This window comes from Homalodisca vitripennis, chromosome 5 (genome assembly GCF_021130785.1).
Source record: "Homalodisca vitripennis isolate AUS2020 chromosome 5, UT_GWSS_2.1, whole genome shotgun sequence".
Lineage (NCBI taxonomy): Eukaryota > Metazoa > Arthropoda > Insecta > Hemiptera > Cicadellidae > Homalodisca > Homalodisca vitripennis.
Genome location: NC_060211.1, coordinates 86176668 through 86200524, shown reverse-complemented (window position 1 = coordinate 86200524; position 23857 = coordinate 86176668). Strand labels below are relative to the sequence as shown.

The window sequence follows — 23857 nt, the reverse complement described above, 5'->3', positions numbered from 1 at the left end:
TCTTACTCGTGTGTTCAAGTAATGATTGTGGATACTCTTGAGTGTTTCTCATATATAACACAATGTTCTGCTTTCAGTCTTACTCGTGTGTTCAAGTAATGATTGTGGATACTCTTGAGTGTTTCTCATATATAACACAATGTTCTGCTTTCAGTCTTACTCGTGTGTTCAAGTAATGATTGTGGATACTCTTGAGTGTTTTTCATATATAACACAATGTTCTGCTTTCAGTCTTACTCGTGTGTTCAAGTAATGATTGTGGATACTCTTGGGTGTTTCTCATATATATAACACAATGTTCTGCTTTCAGTCTTACTCGTGTGTTCAAGTAATGATTGTGGATACTCTTGGGTGTTTCTCATATATAACACAGTGTTCTGCTTTCAGTCTTACTCGTGTGTTCAAGTAATGATTGTGGGTACTATTGAGTGTTTCTCATATATAACACAATGTTCTGCTTTCAGTCTTACTCGTGTGTTTTTCCGATGTCAGGTGTTTCACCGGCTACTTTTATAACAATAATAAAATAATAATCAAATATTTATCTCAATTTCTGTGACTAGTTAGTTTTACGAAAATTACGTTGTTGATCAGGAAACGTAACTGTGTAATACAAACGAAATTGTTAACCTTCCATACGCCCATAAACGTAATATCATCCAATCACGTGTTCGCAAACGTAATAAATAAGTATCCATCCACATGACCAAGAATGTAATTGGATCCACGATTCCACAAACGTATTTAGTGCACATCACTATTCAACGAACGTAATTAGTATCCATCGACGTGTCCTCAAACGTAATTAGTATCCATCCACGATTCCACAAACGTAATTAGTTGGTTTCCATATACCGTTCCACAAACTAATTTTTATCCATCCACGTGTACAAACATAATTGGATCCATGATTCTCACAAAACGTAGCCTAATTGGTATCTGTCCACGCTTCGAACAATAACGTAAGTAATATCCTTTTTTGGGAAGCCTAAACATTCATTTAAAATATTTTTACATGCTACAGCCAGAATAATTTGGTTTTAACAATTTAAATACACAAATAATTCAGCTGTGGATGTTGCACTGAATAAACTATTATTTTTATCATTCTACTCGTATCTTCAAACAAAGTTCCTAATATCATGGATTCTCAAGGATATTGCACAATACTAACATGCTTTTGGTTCTTTTACATTTTTTAATTATAAAAAAGAATTTTTAATTACAAAAACAGTGTTATATAAACAACTTCTTATTGTTTATATATATATATATATATATATATATAAAAATATTATATTCTCTTCTTATATATAATATTATTTATATATATATATATAATATTATATATATATATATATGTATATATATATATATATATATATATATATATATATTATATATACCGTTAGTTCTTTTGTAATTAATCAAATAAAAATCACCTGTCAATAAACAAACGTCTATTGTAGTTGATTTTGCACTTTCCTGAATTGTATCAGTGCTTACACTGGAGAGTTACCAACAATTGAAAAAATTTTTAAAGTGCTATAACACACCAAAAAACTGTAGATTTAAGTTACTTCTTAATAAAGGAACGTATCCGTATTAATAGTCCCGAGACAAGTAATGGTATTCTTTCTAAAGTGACCTTGAGTAGATAGCAGAACACTATATCGGCAATTGTCTTGTATGATCCATTGTAGCACATGAGATAAAATATTATCTTGAGTCTTACATAGTAAACAATCAAGTCCGTTAGATAAACGATGTAAAGCGTGTAATAAGAACAATGCAATGATAAGGACCAAATTATTTCCATTTACTTATCACTAAGATAATTTTGAGGGAAGCACTTCTCCGAGAATTATTATAATACTATTATTGTTCACATCAAACAGTAAAACCACAAAATATTCTATCATATTGTAAGTATATTAATAGTTATTTATACATAAGTAGGTAGTAATTTTGCTTCATTCCATTAAAACAGAACGAATATAAAAAGTTAAAAAAAGAAGAACAGTACAAAAATAATATGATGAAAAGGACGATGATTAATTTTACAAGCTCATTGCAGTAAATTACAATGCCCCTAAATTGATATTTCAGATATGGGCATAATTGAAATATATGTAAATATTTATACATTTCTTATTAATGAGCAATTGTAGATTCATGAGTTTTTGTTGTAAATTATTTTTTATTCAATCTTCAAAGGACGGGAAATGAAAATGAAAACAAGTATACATGCAGTAGATGATAAAAATACCACTTCAAAAATTCAAAGGATTGTATGATCTAATACAGCACATGTAACGGCTATTTACTAATTGGAGTGGTTTGAAACCGCTGACTGTACAAACTTTATATTTGGTCTAGACTATATTTCGCTCAAAACCATTCTCCTATTCGTCATAGTCTCACTTGGTTGTATATCGTGTTGGTGGATGGTATTACCACACTAGGATTACAAGTCACTGCCAACATTTTCGCACCTAACGGAGCTTTCCCAGGAAGAGTTCGATTACAAAACTCAGTCGATTACTGGAAGTAACTATACATAATATTGTACTATTATACAAAACCCACCGTTCTACCTACTGGTATAATGGGACATCAGATAAGAGGCAACTCAGTCGATTAATGGAAGTGATAATACATAAGGTTGTACTATTATACAAAACCCACCGTTCTCTCTAATGGTATAACGGATACATCAGATAAGAGACAACTCAGTCGATTAATGGAAGTGACTATACATAAGATTGTACTTTTACACAAACTCCACCGTTCTATCGACTGATATAAACGGACATCAGATGAGACACAGCTCAGTCGATTATTTGAAGTAATTATACATAAGGTTGTACCTTTACATAAACCCCACCATTCTACCTAATAGTACAAGCGGACATCAAATAATGCAACCCTCTTACGTGTATGTTAAATGCGCCAATATTTGATAGAAAATGTTCGTGTGTAGAATAGAATATGTTTTTTTAAACGGCACAGTAGGTCGCATTCGTTTACCGTACTTCCTTGTACTACTTCCTACAATTTCTGACGTCTTCTTAGTAGCGGTCAGTAATTGCTTGACAGCTGATTGCTTACCTTACATACACATTACCTGCCCACTTTCTCGTCAATGGATTCCACCGATAAATCTTCACTGTTAGTATGCCATGTTTACCGTACTTCCTCGTACTACTTCCTACAATTTCTTACGTCTTCGTAGTAGCGATCAGTAATTGCTTGACAGCTGATTGCTTACCTTACATACACATTACCTGCCCACTTTCTCGTCAATGGATTCCACCGATAAATCTGTCACTGTTAGTATGCCATGTTTACCGTACTTCCTCGTACTACTTCCTACAATTTCTTACGTCTTCGTAGTAGCGGTCAGTAATTGCTTGACAGCTGATTGCTTACCTTACATACACATTACCTGCCCACTTTCTCGTCAATGGATTCCACCGATAAATCTGTCACTGTTAGTATGCCATGTTTACCGTACTTCCTCTTACTACTTCCTACAATTTCTTACGTCTTCGTAGTAGCGGTCAGTAATTGCTTGACAGCTGATTGCTTACCTTACATACACATTACCTGCCCACTTTCTCGTCAATGGATTCCACCGATAAATCTGTCCACTGTTAGTATGCCATGTTTACCGTACTTCCTCTTACTACATCCTACAATTTCTTACGTCTTCGTAGTAGCGGTCAGTAATTGCTTGACAGCTGATTGCTTACCTTACATACACATTACCTGCCCACTTTCTCGTCAATGGATTCCACCGATAAATCTGTCACTGTTAGTATGCCATGTTTACCGTACTTCCTCGTACTACTTCCTACAATTTCTTACGTCTTCGTAGTAGCGGTCAGTAATTGCTTGACAGCTGATTGCTTACCTTACATACACATTACCTGCCCACTTTCTCGTCAATGGATTCCACCGATAAATCTGTCACTGTTAGTATGCCATGTTTACCGTACTTCCTCGTACTACTTCCTACAATTTCTTACGTCTTCGTAGTAGCGGTCAGTAATTGCTTGACAGCTGATTGCTTACCTTACATACACATTACCTGCCCACTTTCTCGTCAATGGATTCCACCGATAAATCTGTCACTGTTAGTATGCCATGGCTTTTACCAGCATCGGCAAGGACATGACAAAATATTACTAGTAAAATGTTAAAAGTTATATTTTTATATGCTGTAAATATTTTATTACAAAATCACATGAAAAAGTTGACAGATAAATAAAAGCTAATTTATGTTAAATAGTACAGTTAAAGTAGTTTTTTTATAGTTTTAACTACAAATTGTTCGATTTTAATATTTTGTACATGTTATTGTTTCCCATGTGAAAATCATTAAAATATTATTGTATACTCACAGAAATCTAGGCATTTTAATAAGTAACTAACTTACAAAGAATATTAAAAATACTATCTTGAATTTATATATTTTTAAGATTCTTGTTAAATACTTAATTCATCTGCGTGCCAAAGGTACAATCGTGTATTCATTCTATTTAATGTACAACAGACCTAAACATTTATTTGTTCTAATTCTACGTTGACTTTTACATTAGGAAATATCAAGTTTCTTAACGAACCTATAAAGCCAGAAACACATTTTTCATAATGTACATTTTCTACTTGATAAGTATTTTAAAAGTGAAGAACTTAACGTAGTAAGTAGCTACGTTTACTTTAATAAAGGTAAAGTAAGTAAAAACTTATAGAGAGACGGGTTTTTTTTAAACAAATTAAGGTGTATTTTGATTTTTGTTTTAAACTAAGAGTAAAGTTAAACTGAAATAATGTTTTATTTAAATAACTGAAGTAATTTCTTTGGAGAGCTTACTATAATTGTAGGCTACATTAGTATATAAACAACTAATTATATTTATGTAGATAGTCTCAACGTTGCCAAAGAAAAGAAGAACATTGTTTAACCGAAACTAAACTAAAACGTGGTGGACTGAGAGTGGAAAACAAGCAGAGATAAACGAGAGGAAACAATAAACAAAATGTTGTTTACCTGCGACAGGTGAGAGCTTCCTGACGACACACCAGCGGGACTTCCACTGGAACAGAGATAACAGCGAGTTGTTAACTGGGTTACCTCGGACATTATACTACAGAGATAATATGCTTTAAACCAGGTCAGTAACTTCTTTTATTCGTATATTCATGCAATAACTGCTTCGTACACAAACAAAAATTATGATAGTAAACTTTACAACAAAGTGTAAGGGGAAAATAAACTTACTGTGTTCGTGTTACAAAGAGCATCAAATTAAAGCAGTTTCATTCATAGTCGTTACAGTGTAGTGGTTCTAGCCTTTTTAGAGAGAAATGGAGTGAGGATGGGAGATGGGTATCTCTTTGGATAACCATTACCGGCCTCCAGATACCCATGGTGGTTAGGAAATGTCCTACGATGTCTTAGGTAAAAGACTGAAAGGTTCTAGCCTTGATGTAGCGAGATGGGGTGGATTAACTATCAATGAGATTGTAAATCATTACAATTAAGGGATTCATCAAAATCATAATAAGGATACTCTTGAATCCTTAAAAACATTATATATATATATATATATATATATATATATATATATATACCTATGTTCTGTAGTTAAGGTTACAAATCATTACTTTCTGTTTAACACAAGTATCAACAGTATTTTGCATACTATTACTAATAAAGTTGCTTAATATTGGTATCAATATAATGTCTTAGTGAAGTCTAATCTTGTTTATTAAGTCTTACAGCATATATGAAAAACTTCAACAACAATGATCACATTAGTAGACAACACACATATAAATAGCACATATTCCACAATCCAGTTGTTTTACTGCCACTAAATTAAAAAGTTATTGTTAAATTTACCGCTCTGTACGATGTTCCACTTCATAGTTACGGTTCCAAACAGCGTTGCCGATATTAGCCAACCCACCCCCTATTTCAGAGGCTAACGGCTCGTTTGATTTATTACTTTCATCAGTGATGTTTTTGACCGTAAATCCTTAGAAATTACTAAACGTTTATGTGCAGGCGTTTGCCCCTTGGGGCAATATCCTTTCGGGTGGAAATAGATGGCTAAGTTTAACATCGACGCCCCCACACTGGTATTGCTCTCATAAATAATAATATGGACACCTTTGTTTACTAATTTACAGTGTATTCGCTTACTTAGAACTAAATAAGAACACTAAGACTTGTTAGGATACCTAGTGTTATACGATCCTGTACAATTGTACAACGGCTGTCCTCACATGTCAAAACATTTTTAAGGTAATGTTTTTAAAATTACTTATGTATGTAATATTTTACTTTTTAAGAAACAGTTGTAGGAAATTACACGTTTGTAACAGTACTACTGAAGGCAATAACATTTTTTTGAAACAAAATCATGTCATTCCTTCCAGTAATTTCTTATATATATATATATATATATATATATATATATATATATATATATATATTCTATAAAAATATATATATCCTTATATTCTGCCATGTATAAGAGCCTCATTATACAATATCCAATATATGATTATAATCTTTAATGCCTACTATGCTAGAGGAATTCTTTCACTTGTTCTATTCTTCCATTAAAAATCGTATCGTTGTCTGTACATCCGTCTGTAAAAGGAACTTTTGATAGAAAACTCCCAGAGATTTAAAACTTGGTACATAGGTTCATACGGATTCAAGGAAACATTTTAGTGATTTTCAAGTCAGGGGCAGCAAAGTTACAATTTAATTGACACATGTTTTACATTAGTTTTATAGGTAATTATAAAATGGATATTAATTAACAGAATATACTTAGAATGCTAACTATATGTAATTTTTCAGTAAGTCATTAGTAAATGGGATTAAGTTATTGTGTTGGATTGGTTAGTTTCATAAAATGGTTGAACATGTATAGATAGTCAGTTTTTTCAGAGGTTAGGTTACTCAGACACGCAAATATCTTTACCAGTCAGCATCACAAATCTGTATTCTTTTCATGAGCCCAAACTGAAACATCTACAACGAATAAGCATGAAAATAGGAGCATTTTGAGCAATCGATTATACATTTTCAGTAATCCGGGAAAGAAAAGTGAGTTCAATAAAGACTTTCGTCTGTTCGGTCCTTGGATACTCAGATGTGCCAGTATTGTCGTTAGACTTAATATTCCAATTAGGTACAAGTAAGTAGCCATAATTATTACGTTTAAATTTTCCTAGCACGTCAGATTGTTGACGATTTCAGGGATCGTTTACAGTGGCTTGTTACTTATTGAGGTTAAGTGGAGGAGAGGACTTCCTAGTTACAATTTCACCTCTAATAAAGGCAAGTTTCATTTCATTACGTATGACATTTCTATCTAAGCGGCAGATCTCCGGTTGTGGTACGCACCCACCGACAGCGACTTCCTAGTAGCGGAGATATGACGTCATCACCGCTGTCTAGCGGCCACTCGTGGTGCTGACCTGTGAACCTCCCAGCACGCCACCTACTCTCGCACCTGACAATCAGTGACGTCACCCACGCCCTCGCCCGATATCCATCTCACAGCCCACCTGGCCATGACGTCATGCAAAATCAATGGCCTAAATCATTTATAATTGTATTCCTTATGAGACCATAAATAATGTGATACCCGGGGCTAAGTGTGGAAACACGATTTTGGATTACGCCTTTCAACACAAACAGTACTCTCATATCGAAGCGTGTAATCTGTAATCAATGATACACGTTTCTCTTCCGGTCTCAGTGACGGGTGATTTGCATCAGATAATGAGACGTTGGATTCTAACAGCTGTTATTTGCTAATTTAGACCTATTAAGTGTTTGCCAACGTCTAATGTAAATTTTTGTACGTAGGACTAAATTAACAGAATTTAAGAATTATGGAGGGATTGGAGGTTGAAATGAAGTGAATAAAAAAGAGATCAGAAAGAATTTTTTTATTCTATGTATTGAACGTTTGTAAGAGAAATAATATGGTTTATTGTCGTGGTTACGGGTAAAAATATTTCAAGATGAAGTTGAAAGAATAATAGAGAATTTGCTGTGGTTGCGTTATAAATTTAAAAAAACGAAATAATGTTACATTTATAAATCTGAATAAACAAGGCTAAGCATTTAAGAAAGGAAAACAAACCTGGCTCAGGGAGCGCGTCAAGTTGTAGGTGTGTTGCGTTATCATTCTGTATTTTCGTGTCTCTTTCTTTGTGTTGGGTATCGGGTATACGTTTAGAAATAAAACTTCTCTGATGTTGTTTGATCGGTGCGTTATTTCTTGATTAGTGCGAATTCTTGCATGCTTAATTTTACACTAAGGATTGCCGAAAAGTCGTATTCATTTTTATTTAATTTAGCGACGACAGCCATTTAAAATGATCTATTTACGACAGAACATTTTCTAAACAACAAATATGATGTTGGCGTATTTACTATAGTATAGAAAAGGAGAAAGGCAATTAATATTGTACTTTATTTCAATAACACATAGGACTCAATTGTGTTAATGTATAAGACGCATAATCTATGCCATACGCGCCATTCGAAATTCACCTTTAAAATATCATAAAATCTAAAACATCAATACCAAGCTCGTATGAGCTTTTTAAACATAGCTCCGGCTTTTAAAACTGTAGGGACATTAGTTCCAGGCCGGGCGTAAGTGAAAATAGTAAATCTTCCCGAAAAGAACGAACGAGTTCCACAACGCGAGTTACATAAATCAACAGGACAAAGAGACAACGACTTTGTAAAGTTGGTGAGGGCAGAATTGATGTGGTGAGACGCGCTCGCTACCGGCAAGGTCACAAACAACGTAACAAATAGTCCTGGACGCTGCTGCATCCGCCCGCGCCCGTGCCGCCGCGCGCAGCCTGTTATTATACTGCCTTATACCTTGTCATTATGTGAGATTTCTCTCCACATTCTATGGAGACGTTTAGTCAGTGCGGTAAACATAGAAATACAGTTCGGTCTGACTCTCTGGATGAAATCTTCTACAATGATCTTTTACTAAACTTTACTTAAAATTTACAAGAAGTAAAGTGTTATTGTGGTGAAACCTTAGGAAGAATTCTTATAAAACACCTTTATTTGAATCTTGTTTTAGTACCTTAAACACACTCTTAGGATCAGTTCTCCAATAGCAACGAACCACAATGTTGCCCAACTCTTGAATCTGTAACCCGATTTCTTGCAAATCGAGAGTACCATTGATTTTAGGGTTTTCTAACTCACTTAGATTTCAAATATTTAATGAATTACACTGACTTCATATTTCAAAAGTTTTTTTATCTCATTACGTATATATAAGTTATAAAATTATTGAGAACAATAATAAAATTATAAAATGTCCAGACTTTGTTTGACTTTTAAAAAATCGTTGAATTTCCTTTGCATCTATTTATTATTATTATTGAATATATCATTTATTGATACTACTCATTTATATAATGTAAAGTAGAGTTTAAAATGTAACGTAGAAACAAATTCAATTTACCATACTGTGAATATTGCGTCATAGCATTAGAGTATAAGAATGAGGAAACGGGATTATTAAATCTATTTTTAACAACGAGGTAGTGCTTTAACAAAGACTTATAGACATATTTCATGTTTATAGGTTAAAGCTTTTCTAAGATTGACCAAAAGATTATTAGTTATATAAATGTGAATTACAATAGCACTGAACTTCAGCGGCAGAGATGTTGTCAGATTAATCAATTATCCGTGCGGAAGACACACTAACCGACACCAGCGTGACTGCAGTAGTAATATTCTGCATGGGTAATGTAATAAAGCAGATCTGTGGCTTTAATTACAGTTAAGACAAGTAGCAAGCATCTGTCACCGAGAAGACAGTCAATGTCACGTGACTGTGAGCCTCGCAGGTGTCGCGTCACGCTCGGAGCTTCGTCACCGTTACGTGAAAGTCACATAAACATTTTGTATATGATTGCAGTTTTATTTATTGATCTTTAAAATCTTGGTGTGTCACGTGAATGTGGGAGCTCATAAATGTCATATGACACTTAGCCGCAGCACCATTATGTTAAAGTCATATAAACAGATTGTATATGATTGTAGTTTTATATTTATATTTTTACAATCGTGATGTGTCATGTGAAGGGAGAAGCTTATAAATGGCATATAACACTTCTAGCCTCAACACCAGTACGTGAAAGTCACATAAACAGATTTTATATGATTGTAGTTTTGTATATTGTTTTACAATCGTTATGTGTCTTGTGATTGGGGAAGCTCATAAATGTCATATAACACCTCTACCCTTACTACCAGGCACGTGAGTCACATAAACATATTGTACATGACTGTAGTTTTATGTTTTACACATACAGCCGTAATATATCACGAGACTGCTAGTTCTCGCAAGTGCCATACAACCCCCGAGGCCATATCAGGCGTCATGGAAAAATCACAGAAACAATTTGCAGCCCCTGTAACAACCATTACAATGTGTTAATGAATAATATTCCATTCTCTTAATTGTTTGGAAAATATGTTGATCGTTACGTATTAGCTGTTTCTAAGCACAAACGAAAACAATCGTATCGGATGTCTTTTCGAATCTCTATGTGTACAAGTCTAATGACTTTTCATATGTTTTTTGGATATTTCAGATGTTATCAAATAAATGAGGTGACTTGAATGTTTTTGTATCAAAGTGTCGAATAACAAAAAGGACTGAGACAATAACAAGTATCTTATTCTACAAAAACTTAACCTTTATTTATGATTTACTAATACTTGTATTATGGCAAAAATTTCATCGCTCTGAAAGACATCAAGAGTTGATGCCGATGGGAAAATTAAGTGACAAATTCCTAAAATCTGTCAGCGAAACGGCAAACAAGACGGCGCCAATCATCTGTTCAGGAGCGGACAGAGATGCGGAACACCGGAACGTGGAACGGATGAGGTAGAATGAACTGAACCGTGCCAGCTTGTTGAAGCTAATTAGTTCGGCACTCCTGCCCGGTATCTGAGCCTGACCTCGCTCTGACCCGAGCTCCCACGCTGCACCGCGTTCTCCCATTATTTTGGCCCAGAGCTACGCTGATTAGTGCCAACAGTCGTCCAATTAACCCTCAATGAATGTCAGAACTTTGTGAAACCGTGGAAAGTTAATGTGGAAAGTAAAGTTACACGTAATATATTTACATTTGCAAGTTATAAAAATGAAAAATAACGTTATTTTTTTCGATTTAAATATTATTATTCATTACCAGCGAAAAGATTTCACTTTGACTTTATGATTTTGAATGGTAAAAATTATTAATAATTACAATCGATACTTAAAACGTCTTGAATATTGTACTTGTTAAATATAAGCATCAAACACGTAATTTGAAGTCTGCAATGAGCACTTAATTATCTCGTAGTGGTACGTAATGAAGTAAGAGGGCCTATTAAAGTTCTGGAGACACGTATTGAGACAGTAAGAAAGTCCGGAAGTAGACTCGCCGTTCAGTACAATCCGAGGAAATAGGCGTGTCGGACAAACGATGATAAGTGCTGTGCCGCTGCAATGCTCGCCACCGACTCGACATTACAGGTAAACGCTTTTCCGTGTACAGAATTCTTCAGATCGTTTAGCATGTTCGCCAGAACGTGCGTCACGCCCGGGAGTCAGATACCTGCAAAGTATACGCCATAGCCTACTACACTGAATACCATTCATTCATTCTGTCACGTTCGCGTATTGGCGTATGGATATTTGATGAAATATTTCATTGTCAGGGTCGTAAATATTTTCTATACTATTATCATTACTATTTTATATCCACAATAAGTACAACTAAACCTCGGTTTTAGCTTAATAATTTGTCATTTCAAAAGTTTATTTGGGAGTTTTGCTCAGTGTAAAGATTCCATAGTTGAATGAAGCTAGGCTTATCGTAGAATAGTATTTTGGTTTAATTTTAACGTAGGGCTAACAAAAAAGTGAATGCTTATAAGAAAATCCAAAATATAAATGGCATTGCGCACATTTCAGTTACAAAATGTAAACTGAAATAATAAAATAAATATTTCTGTTTAATATGTATACTTTCCATACGCTATAAACTTACACAAACTAATTATTTATAATGTTTTTACACCATCAAAGGTAAAAATAAAATCCCTGAAATTTAAATGAAAACCTTAATACATTGAAATAGAAAATAAGTGAAACTGCACACCAACTGATACTTCAAACAAGACATACGATGGGTCTTAAGTTAAGATACATGTAATGTTTTCTACTTATTCATTGACGTCAATGTCATCGACCATCAAAATTGGCGATCTATTGTATTTTATAATCTTTGATTTCCTTGTTTCATTCCTGTAAATATTTATACAGTTTATATTTATCTGAAGAAGTGTACTTAGATACACGAAAAGTATATATTATAATACTTTATAATATTATAATACTTAATCATGGTTCATGATAATAAATATATATATATATATATATATATATATATATATATATATATATATATATATATATATGATTATTAAACCATGTCTTTCAAGAATTTACAGCGAAAACTTTAGCACATTTAGCTTGAACATCACATCATGTTCTTAATTCCTGTTATAGAGGTATGTTTAAAACAAACTAAAAATGGAACAATATATACCCAATGGCTGAGCTCAGTTTTGGTTTTTTGTTTCATAGGAAGTTGGTATATCAGTTTAACCTGAATCTTTCATGCTTTCCAGTAACTCAAAAATTCCATAATGTAGAGTACTTTATTAAATCAAAGCATTTGGTTTGCGATATTATGCCTCCTCTATTATTGTTGTTATTATACATTTACTGTCAATGTATATTCGCACATAATTTTTTTATTAAGTTAATCGTAGTTTAAGTCACAAAATGACGAGTTCACATATTACAGTAGCTCTGCTTTATCACACATTTATCATTTGCGAAAATAAATAAATTAAAATCTATGTTGGTAACTTACTAGACAATGTTAATAATACGTGAATAAGCATCAATCTTTTTGTTTACAAGTTAATTAATTATGCATGACTCTATTTAGCAACATAATTACCAATCTATTCAATGTTAATTATCTAATTTGTTATTATCCAACAAATAGTTTAAATCTGGAATAAAAGGATAACACCAATCGAATTTGAGGTTCAGAAACTCAATATAATTGTAAAAAATATAGAACTGGAGCTTTTGAGTCTCGAGATCATGGAAAATCTCTTAAAAGAAGCCCTAGTGTTCCACTCTGGAGATTTGGAAAATATGCAGTCACGAAATAGTTTTATATGCCCTTCTGAGATGCAGGGAAAAGTTCCCCGGAAAAACCAAAAGTTGTTATGTTTTAGAGAGAAGCACCGGAACACCTCGTTCTAGTTCGATCCGCCTTATATCCAGCACTGCCTGAAGGTACGTGTTTCATCCAACCTTCCTTTCCTATGTTTCAATAAGGTCTTGTCTAATGAATACCATTATACTCCGAAACTAATTACATTTAGTTCTAGCAAAGAAATGTTCCAGACGTGAATTGTAGGTGAATATTCAGGAATTACTAATTCATAAGCTAATGGCGTGTTGTACTCTAAACACAGTTCCACGGAACAAAATTTGGCTGACTGAAAATACTTTACTAATCAACATACTGTATGATACTCTAATCACGGGACACAATTATTGTGTTTGAGTACCAGTTGTGTTAATGAATTTCACAATACAACTTGAACACTACATTCCACGTTGTGGTGGCTGTGTGGGTGTGAATCACACAACAGAACAGAAGGCTGTGGCGGCATGTGGCATGGTGGTGCAGCGTGGTAGGGGAGGTGTGGAAGCGACTGCGTTCCGTCTATTAATACAATGACGATAACTATTTATACAATGACACTGACGGCAGAGAGAAGGCCGGCCAATTACCGCCCCGGCACCACTCTAGTTGACACTTAACAGCGTACATTGGTTGGTCAGGCGACAGGGTTGTTTGTACACTATTGACGCGATTGGTGCCTTCTACGCTTTCTGCTGGAGGAGGAATTCCACAAGATGGTGCAATAACTGACCTTGAAAAGTCAAGATAGAAAGCTCTTGATATTTTTCTCCAATAGTATAATGGACCAATCACTGACTCTGCATAGCTGACTATGAGGGCCAACACTGCTGGCAAACGGGGGCATAACACACGCACACACACACACACACACACACACACACACACACACACACACACACACACACACACACACACACACACACACACGCACACACGCACGCACGCACACACGCACGCACGCACGCACGCACACAGAAACACGAGACTGACAAGAGGCTATGTCAAGAGTCTAAGTAGATGAAGAGATAGAGAGGGTGATACGTGTCTATGCCACAGTGTAAACAGATGAAGAGATAAGAGAGAGTTGTTCATGAATGGAAAAAACCGTCCAGGTTTGTTTTGTTTTTACATTGTAGAGACGTTTACATGACTATTGCTATATTTTAAAATTGTAGCTAAAAAAGTGTATGCAATTTGTCAACTACGTATAATATTATTATAATGAAATAAACTTTGTAATTTAGGACCATTATAACTTTTAAGTTAATAATAACAGTTACATCACTTCTTTGTATTCATTAGCATAATGTTGTTTCAATTGTATTACATAAATGAAAATACGTAACCTGTTTCAAACCGTTATCTAATTTTGTAATATACTTAATTAATTTATATTTAATCAAAGGTTATCAGAAAGGAATGAGAAGTAGTTTTCCTTGTCTCTCTACAATTCAACCTTTCAAAACAACTCAAGTATTAGTAACAGACACAATACCGATTTGTTCCGAACCTGAGTACTATTTATAATTTTATTGGATTAACCAATTAAGCCGTAGATACATAAAATCATTTGTTGATCATTTCCACGTTTTAATTGCACTGTATAAACTGTAACGTAATGTGTACGTTATGTCTGGAATCTGACGCTGTCAAAGACTGAATTCTGGAATCTGGAGTTATGTTTGTCTGAAGAGAGCTAAATAAGGGCGTCGACGAAGAAGCTCAAAACTAACTCTTTATGTCGTTTCGACATCAGAGACTACGGAATGTAGTACAATCGAGGTGAAGAAGAAGAACTACGATGTTTTAGAACTACCTCTAAGTACGGTGGATCAACTGAGATTACTACATATAACATAGCTATGGTGGGAAAGTTTATTTCTATGTGACTCGCGTTTAGCTTCAGATTCCGGACCCTGCACTAAGAGGAAGGTGAACTGGAGGTAAACACAACAGTCACATAATAATCAACCCTTTCCACCATAGCTACGTTATGTGTAACGTAATACTTTGGGTCACACACATCAGTGTTGCCAGAGTCAAAATTTGGTTGCTTACCGATAATGAAACCACCAGGGTCCTCGCAATAGGAAAACTTGAGATTTTAGAAGGATTTAAAAATTATCTAACAAGTTATTTTTAGCGCCTAGAGTCACTAACACAACATGGCCCTCAGACTCCTCAAAGCCCAAACAGTTTTATCAGAAAACACAAACATGCTCAGACATCATACAACAGCGCTGTCTGCTTAGACTGTATTATTAGTGTAACAAACTGTGTACAGTCTGGCTGAAACGGTTATCTCAGAGCGAAAATAAACTCACTCACTACTGATGAAATAACATTCTAATCCAGTAGCATAATATCGCACTGAATAATCTATAGAACAAAAAATTAATAACCCAAATGATTAAACTTATTAGAATATAAAATAAGTTAATGGTTGAACCTTAATTACACTATGCAACAAAATCCGTTCTTACTTTAAAGAATGTTATCTCAAATTGACATGAATTCTATCACTAATGTAGTAGTACGGAATAAAGATAGTAATTGTGTTGTGATCGAGAACTCCATCATCCTTATCAATTATAACAGTAAATCATTCAATTGAAGAAATAGTCAAAAGGTTTTGCGGATAGTTGGATTTCTGAAAGCTATATATTATCGAGGTATAAAACAATATGTACTTAAAAAATATACTCAATAATTTTTTATTATGTACAATTGAACATAACAAATTATAATTATATAACATAGAATGCGTCGTGTCGGTATAAAAATATCGGAATAGTGCTAGTCTACTTAATATTATTTACTATGAATAAAATTAACAATGGTAGAAATGAAAAAAACGTTTAAGCAATATATACGTTTTTTCTATCGTATACTTTTTTTAACAATTTTACAGTGCCTTTGAGATATTGAGCGCACTAATATAAGCGATTTATTTTTGTATTTTTGCACATCTAACTATTTAAAAATTGAAAAAATTTGTTATTGTAGTAATTTTTGGACTAGATGCAAAAAAGAATTTAATCACAGACTTGAGATGTATTTCATTAACCTATTTGTCTTGGGTGACCCAAATACCTTGTTACAATGAACAATCATAATGCTCTATCTATTGCGACTTTAATGTGAAGTGGAACTAATTCAGAAAAGGAAATTAATAACAATGGACACAATATTGACATTAAAAGCAGTTGGTTGAGAAGTTGACTGTGTCGGGTCGCTGGGATTTCAGAGCTTCACGTGTCGGGAATAACGGTGGAGTGGGTGTGAGTACTCCAGTGTTGGAAGCCGTATTACTCCACTTTCGCCAGTGTATATATATAGAGAGAGGCGGAACGGGTGGAGTGAACAGAAATGGCCGCATTTTGAGAGGCAAACGGCAGCTGTTTCCGGGAATACTCGCCTAAACAATGAATGACCCCGGTCAGCGCGCTGCGCTTGGACCGTCCGACTTGTATGAAACAGTTTATGTCAGCAAGTGGGTCTTTCAAAAATAAACATTTTGATCAAAATTGTTCAAAAACGGAACCTTGTAGTAATTACACTATACACTCAGGAATTTAATTGTTTTTATACAATTACAAAACACTCAGAGGTAGATTTCGTTAAATCCAGCGAATTTAAATAACATCCTTACCTCGCAGAAAGGTGGATTTGATATCTTTACAAGGGTTCTTGTCAAAAATGACTAAAAATAATGCAATTTATTTTCGATTAGGAAAATATTTTTTTATTTTAAATTTATAGTCCTTTAAGATAACCACCTGAAGTTTTCAAACGTAAGAAATGGCTCTTTTCATCTTTCACGAGAATTGCATTTAAAGTAGAAATTCAGACAGTCTGTAATCAGACCTAAATACAAATTGCTGGTTAAAAGTGTGAACTTTTCACAATGTGTATATTATGAGTTATGTAAAGTTACATGTTAGTTAAAAATAAGTTTTAAAAATGTATTTATGGGTAAGGAAAATTATAGTTTTTTCACGCCTGTATAAAATTACACGTTTTAATAAACTTTTTCTTGCGGAAATTAATTTAATTTCTAAATAAATAAACTTTTCAAAATTAGACTTAAAAGAAACGAAAAATTGTATTTCTATCTGGTATATCTTCAAAAAAGGTATCTTAAAAGACTATTACCAAATTTTCCTTTAAGAATTAAAATATTCCAACCAAAAATCGATTGCACAACCTTAAAGCCGACTTCAGCTGGCAGAGGAAATAATAATAATAATAATAATTCTTTATTGCAGTAAAACAATTAACAAAATTGCATTGCAAGCGTCATTTCAACATTTGGATTTAAAAATCTATAAACTAAAACCTATCTTAACATAGGCACAGTTAATTCCACATACTCATGTGTGAACCTAACAATATATTGTATTTTGCATGTTTTGGATATCAGAAAAGGATAAATAGAATAATAATAATAAAATATTAATTTTCATCCCAGCGGCCCATCGTAAACTCATCAACGAAGTAAAATGCCTTTGACAACAAAAAGTGTCTTAATCGAGATTTGAATTGTTTGGGTTCATTAATTCGTTTGAGATCTCCAGGGAGCTTATTGATTAATTTGACACCCATTTGAGATGGTAAGTGTTCGAACATAGCCGTTCTATGCTGTTCTGTCCTGAAATTGTTCCTGCCTCTGGTCTCGTACTGAAGGACGTCCCTGCCCTGCACCAGTTCACATTTGAATCGGCAGTACAGGGTAACGTCGAGAATATAGAGGCTGGGTAAGGTTAGAAATCCAAGCTCCCTGAAGGCAATTTTACACGACTCTCTGGGTTTTAATTTCGAAATTACTCGAACAGCTTTCTTCCAATAGCAATGCAGTGGCGTACCCCATGTTTGAGTTTGAGGGTGACCAACCCTTTCCTATTATGGCGGGGGGGGGGAGGGAGGGAGAAAATTTTATCACCACAGCTACGATATGTGCCATCAACTCAGTTTGCACGTTGAGAGAAAGTAGACTGAAATTGTATTGTATCTATTATATATATCTAAGGTTTGTTAGAAATTTAATTGTTGAGAACAGTTTTTGTTATAGTTTTACACCCTTGCTGTCTAATTATAAAGTTTATTAAACTTTGTCCCCTACAAGTACCACGCTACAATGGAAAACGTTAACTTTCTAACATATCATATACTTTCACTAATCACAGAGGTGGTCGTTTCTGGGAATACCGGCGAAACCTATTCAAACTGTAACGGATGTTCCTAAATTTAACAGTGCATGGGTGCAGTGCAAGCAGACAATGATCATGGTTTTAAATGAATGTTTTATTAGATTTTACAGATTTAGTATTTATATTTGATTAACGTGTTGATAGCCCTTCCAAAAATAAAAAATGTGTTACCGAAAAAAATAATGATGATATAGCTTCCAGGTCTCAAGTTTAGAAGGGCGGCGAGACCGTCTTAGAATATAGAATATTTCTTATGGCTACATAAAAACAACATAAGTACAAATTTGTGTCTCTTGTGATTGGGGGGGGGGGGAGCTGTGGCCTCCCTGTATACGCCGTTGATCCAATAACTAAGTCCTAAAACCAAGTCGCTGGATAACAGAACTACTAAACAAGTCCCAGTGGCGTAATATGGGCCTTACCTGTAATCCAACCGTTCTCCTATTACGCCATCTCATGAAATATCACTAACGTTATCAGATATAAATTAAATCAACATTATATTTATCTCATTGATGGCTCATATGAAATAGTACAGCGCAATGCATATTTATTATTATAAATGAAACAAGTGCTTAATACTATAAAGTTTAAGTTTAAATTATAAGTCAATGGTGAGCTTGAAGCTGACAGTCAAGAGATCTCCCAGTTGAATATCTAATCTGAGCTGTCTACATTTTAATGAATCCTGATTAAATTCTTGATTAAAGATTACTTTATATCCCACTATGTCATAATATTATCATATTGTTGAGCCAAATGAACGTGTATTGCACTATCAATATTTAATATAAAAATGGAGAAGAGCGCTTAGTATTATAAAGTCCAAGTTTAAACAAGTTTATCCCAAGCTTGAAACTGACAGACAACTGATTTCTTAATTACATATAATCCTTTATCTGAGAAGTTGATCTGCCTACGTTTTAATCAATCATGGGATATATTCTGGATTACAGACGACTTTATTTCCCACAACGTCATAAATTATCGGTTATTGACCTATGTGAAGGCGTATGGTGCAATCAATATGTAATATACAACAAGAATCTTTAATCTATAAAGTCAGAATGTATTCCGAGTTTGAAGTTGAAGATCGAGTGATCCCTTTGTTGAATAATCTCTAATCTGAGAAGTTGATCTGTCTACGTTTTAATCAATCGTGGGGCATATTCTGATTCAGGATTACAGACGACTATCTTCCACAACGTCATAATATTATCGATTATCGACCTTTGTGAAGGCGTATGGTGCAATCAATATGTAATATACAACAAGAATCTTTAAACTATAAATTCAGAGTGTATCCCGAGTTTGAAGCTGAAGATCGAGTGATCCCTTTGTTGAATAATCTCTAATCTGAGAAGTTGATCTGTCTACGTTTTAATCAATCGTGGGGCATATTCTGATTCAGGATTACAGACGACTATCTTCCACAACGTCATAATATTATCGATTATCGACCTTTGTGAAGGCGTATGGTGCAATCAATATGTAATATACAACAAGAATCTTTAAACTATAAATTCAGAGTGTATCCCGAGTTTGAAGCTGAAGATCGAGTGATCCCTTTGTTGAATAATCTCTAATCTGAGAAGTTGATCTGTCTACGTTTTAATCAATCGTGGGGTATATTCTGATTCAGGATTATAGACGAATTTCTTCCACAACGTCATAATATTATCGGTTATTGACCTATGTGAAGGCGAATGGTGCAATCAATTTGTAATATACAACACGAATCTTTAAACTATAAAGTCAAAGTTCATCCCGAACTTGTAACTGACAGTCGTCTGATCTCTTAGTTGAGCAATCTAAATCTAAGAAGTTGATCTGTCTTAATGTATTCTGGGATGACTTGTGGATTACAGACGACTTTACGTTAAACCCATTTTATTATTAAATAAGATCCCAATAGGATTTATAACAAGTGAAGTACGATTATTAATAAAAATAAAGAGTACATCGTACTGAAAATGTAACGGTGATTTCGCGCACTAAACTAATATGTTTTTCGTTTCGGATCCGGACCTAATTGCTGAGCTAGATTTAAAAGGTGGCTATGAAAACTCCGTCAGGACGTGGTCTGACCGTCATTACGTTAAGAGTGTCGTGAAAGGCCGACTCTGTTGTAATCTGCGGATTTGTAACGTAGCGGACTGTGTGTGGCGGGTGGGTGAGGGGATGATACCTGGGTACAGTACGATGAAGGGGGGGGGGGTTGTGGAGGGAATGACAATAACTGGACCAACCGTAATAATGATTTGTTCCCCATAAATCGATTAGCATTTCCGTACCAGCTGATGATACTGGCTGTTCATCATATTATCTAACACAAATGGTCCGTATTTAACAACATTACTGTAATTACTTAATTCAAATCCCTCACAACGTGTGTTGGAACTCGTTTATGTTGTCAAATCCATTTTGGGCGCTCAACTTGCTTTTCGAAAGGCCACATTAAAATGACTAATACTTTAATGAATGTTTTTTTATAATCAATACTAATTCGAAATGGCTGTTAACGCTATAAAAAAGTTTAATTTTTTAGTTTGTTTAGGAATAACGGTAATATAAGTGCGCATTTATTCCAAAATGTTTCCAAGTTAATCTAAAGAATACTTTTATGTGAACGCTTATAAATATGTAAAACTGTATATGGTTACATGCCTACGGGTGCGAGTATTAAAAACATTAAGTTTACATGAAATATTTCAAAAGTGATGTTTGAAATCTCGTTATCTGGTTGTGAAATCCTGGACTCGATAGTGCATTATAAATTCAAAATATTGAAAATTGATTGACTGCTGTATATTGACAATAATCAATTGCATTTGTACATTTCCTAAATATCCTTACAAGCAATCAATTACAAAAACTCTATCCGGCAATACAATATTTCATAGTAAAAATCACGAATCACGAATCTTTTAATAAATTTGGTGTTAGATAATCGAACTTATATGGAACTAATTCAATATCACTTATACATATAATTTGAACTATGTTTAATAAGTGTTAAATGAACTGTAATTGTATATAACCACCTTTTTGCCATCCCGGAACTTGACAGTCCCCTCGATGATTGTGTTGGTATCCATTATTACAGGCACTAGAAGGTAAAGCACATGACACCGAGTATATTACATATCGCACACACGATACAAGGCAAGCCGCGACCACGCGCCACCTCTCCCCGCGACGGCAACACAAGACTGGGCAACAATGCGACAGCAGCGCCCAGCGCGGCACCTGGCGGCCGCTCACACAACTACCACTATCACTGCTATCTAGTCACCTTGACTTGCGGCCTCTGCACTGTGTATCGAACATGTTGCCAACATACGTGACTTTTTGCATCGTAACTCCGAGCTAGTATTATGGAAAGTTACTAAGCTGTTGCAATGCGACTGGGTAATTACTGTAGGACAAGTTGAGTTCTGTTCAAGATCAAATAAGATTATATTCTTAAATGGACAGAAGTAATGAATAGTAATTAGTTTGGTCACACAATCGTATTATAATTCGGAATATTAATAACACCGAGAACACTATTGTTGTTAATATATTATTGTTGTATAACATTATGTTGTTTGTATATATTTTGTAAAAGCGAATTTCAGTAAAGAAAGTTGGAGTTTGCGTTTAGAGACAAACGACCAAGGGAGGGAAACTGTAAATTGCCCACAGCCTCTAGTGCACGCTTTAAGCGGTAAAAAAATATTCATACAAAGAGTATCTGTGATGTAACGATTTAATGCAGACGTTTGTGTAACGTGACGTACTCCACCATTTTAATTTTTAACGGAGTAGTGTATATCTTTGTAATGACTAAACCAATTTTTTAAAATCTTTCATATTGTTCAACTATAGTCTACGTCTTACACTTTGCAGAACATAATCGCCATTTTCCAATATTTCGTTTCCAAGTGGTAGCTATTTTAAGAAATTTAACTAAAGTAAATAAAAAAAATCATCGGTTTGAAGAAATTTTTGAAAAGTAAATTTTATTCCGTTTTTATTTTCTAAGCTGAGAATATTCAACTATATGTAATAAAAGTTTCTCATACATATTCATGTCATTTTATGGGTGTTCATTGAAATGGAGTTCACGTGAAAAAAATTATTTCTTCAACTTCAAGAGCCCCTGACCCCATAGCTTTAAATGTTTAAACTGTAACTACTTGCAATCTGATGCCTATATAAGGGCTTTTCGAGTCGTAAGCAAGATATATTCAAGCACAGAGTCCTCGGAATTTCCATAGACAAGTATATTATCAAAGGATAATGCTAATGATAGATGCTAAAATAATTAAACTAGTGTAACTAGTTTCGAAGAATGGAATACCCTCCAGTACTTCCAGTGACCATTACATCTCAGTAATATCTTGGTGCAAAGTCGTGGGAACAACTCTAGAAAGTCTTATTTTTAGGCAACTGAAACCAATTGGAAGTAAGTAAAACTTATGTGATAGGAGATTTTTATTCAAAATATTTTTATACTTTTATGTGGCTGTAGATTTACACAATAAAATACAAAATTTGACTCAGCCAACAATTCAAATGACTCAAAAAAATATTTTTCAGAAACAAAAATTGATCACACTTTCTTGTCCTGGAATCTAAGCATACAAAAATAAATAAATGATACACAACTACCACATACCACAACTTAAATGATGCCTCAAAATATTTCTGGGAAACTTTTGATGGTTGATACAGTAAACAGAATACGTTTTTCTAACAGATATTCTCTATTATGCCACAAAAGATTACTGTGCGTATACCCTAATTTTCTCCCCTCTAACCATCTCCATTTTAATTCTAGTGTCGCATAATACATTTTCCAGTAACTCAATCATTGCCACCACATGGTGGGATTAGAAAACCATTATATTTCTAACGTGTCTGTGTTTTACTATGTACATGTTCATACATCCCATATTTTGAAAATGGTGTATTAAATCAAGTGGATGTTTGAAACCATCGATGTATACTTACTTACTGGTATAGTTACTTTGAAGTATTTTTGAACCTAGAATTTTATTAAAACAAAAAATAGTTTTTATAAAAGTTTCAAGATGATATAGATGTTGGTTGTTGCTTACTATAATATTGCAAATTGTTTAATATCAGTGTTATTTATAACTTCTAATTTCTTATACTCTTTATTTTATTAATAATATAACATCTTGTAAAAAGTTTTAAACATCACAATTCTTTATTGTAATGAATAACAAAACATCTTCTATTCCAACTTTAATGTTTATTTT

The 23857-nt window shown here is 34.0% G+C and overlaps 1 protein-coding gene across 2 annotated transcripts in view; it reads right to left on the bottom strand.

Moving 5' to 3' along the window:
* LOC124362466 overlaps window positions 1-21837 on the bottom strand; it is a 334448-nt gene extending 312611 nt beyond the window's left edge. For both annotated transcript variants that reach the window (XM_046816991.1, XM_046816992.1), the window contains exons 1-2: window positions 21632-21837; window positions 5057-5102 (exon numbers count right to left, since the gene is read on the bottom strand). In XM_046816991.1, the coding sequence (XP_046672947.1) occupies window positions 5057-5102; window positions 21632-21685 (100 nt within the window). In that variant the 5' untranslated portion in view covers window positions 21686-21837. The remainder of the gene's footprint in view (window positions 1-5056; window positions 5103-21631) is intronic.
* Window positions 21838-23857: the final 2020 nt, after the last annotated feature.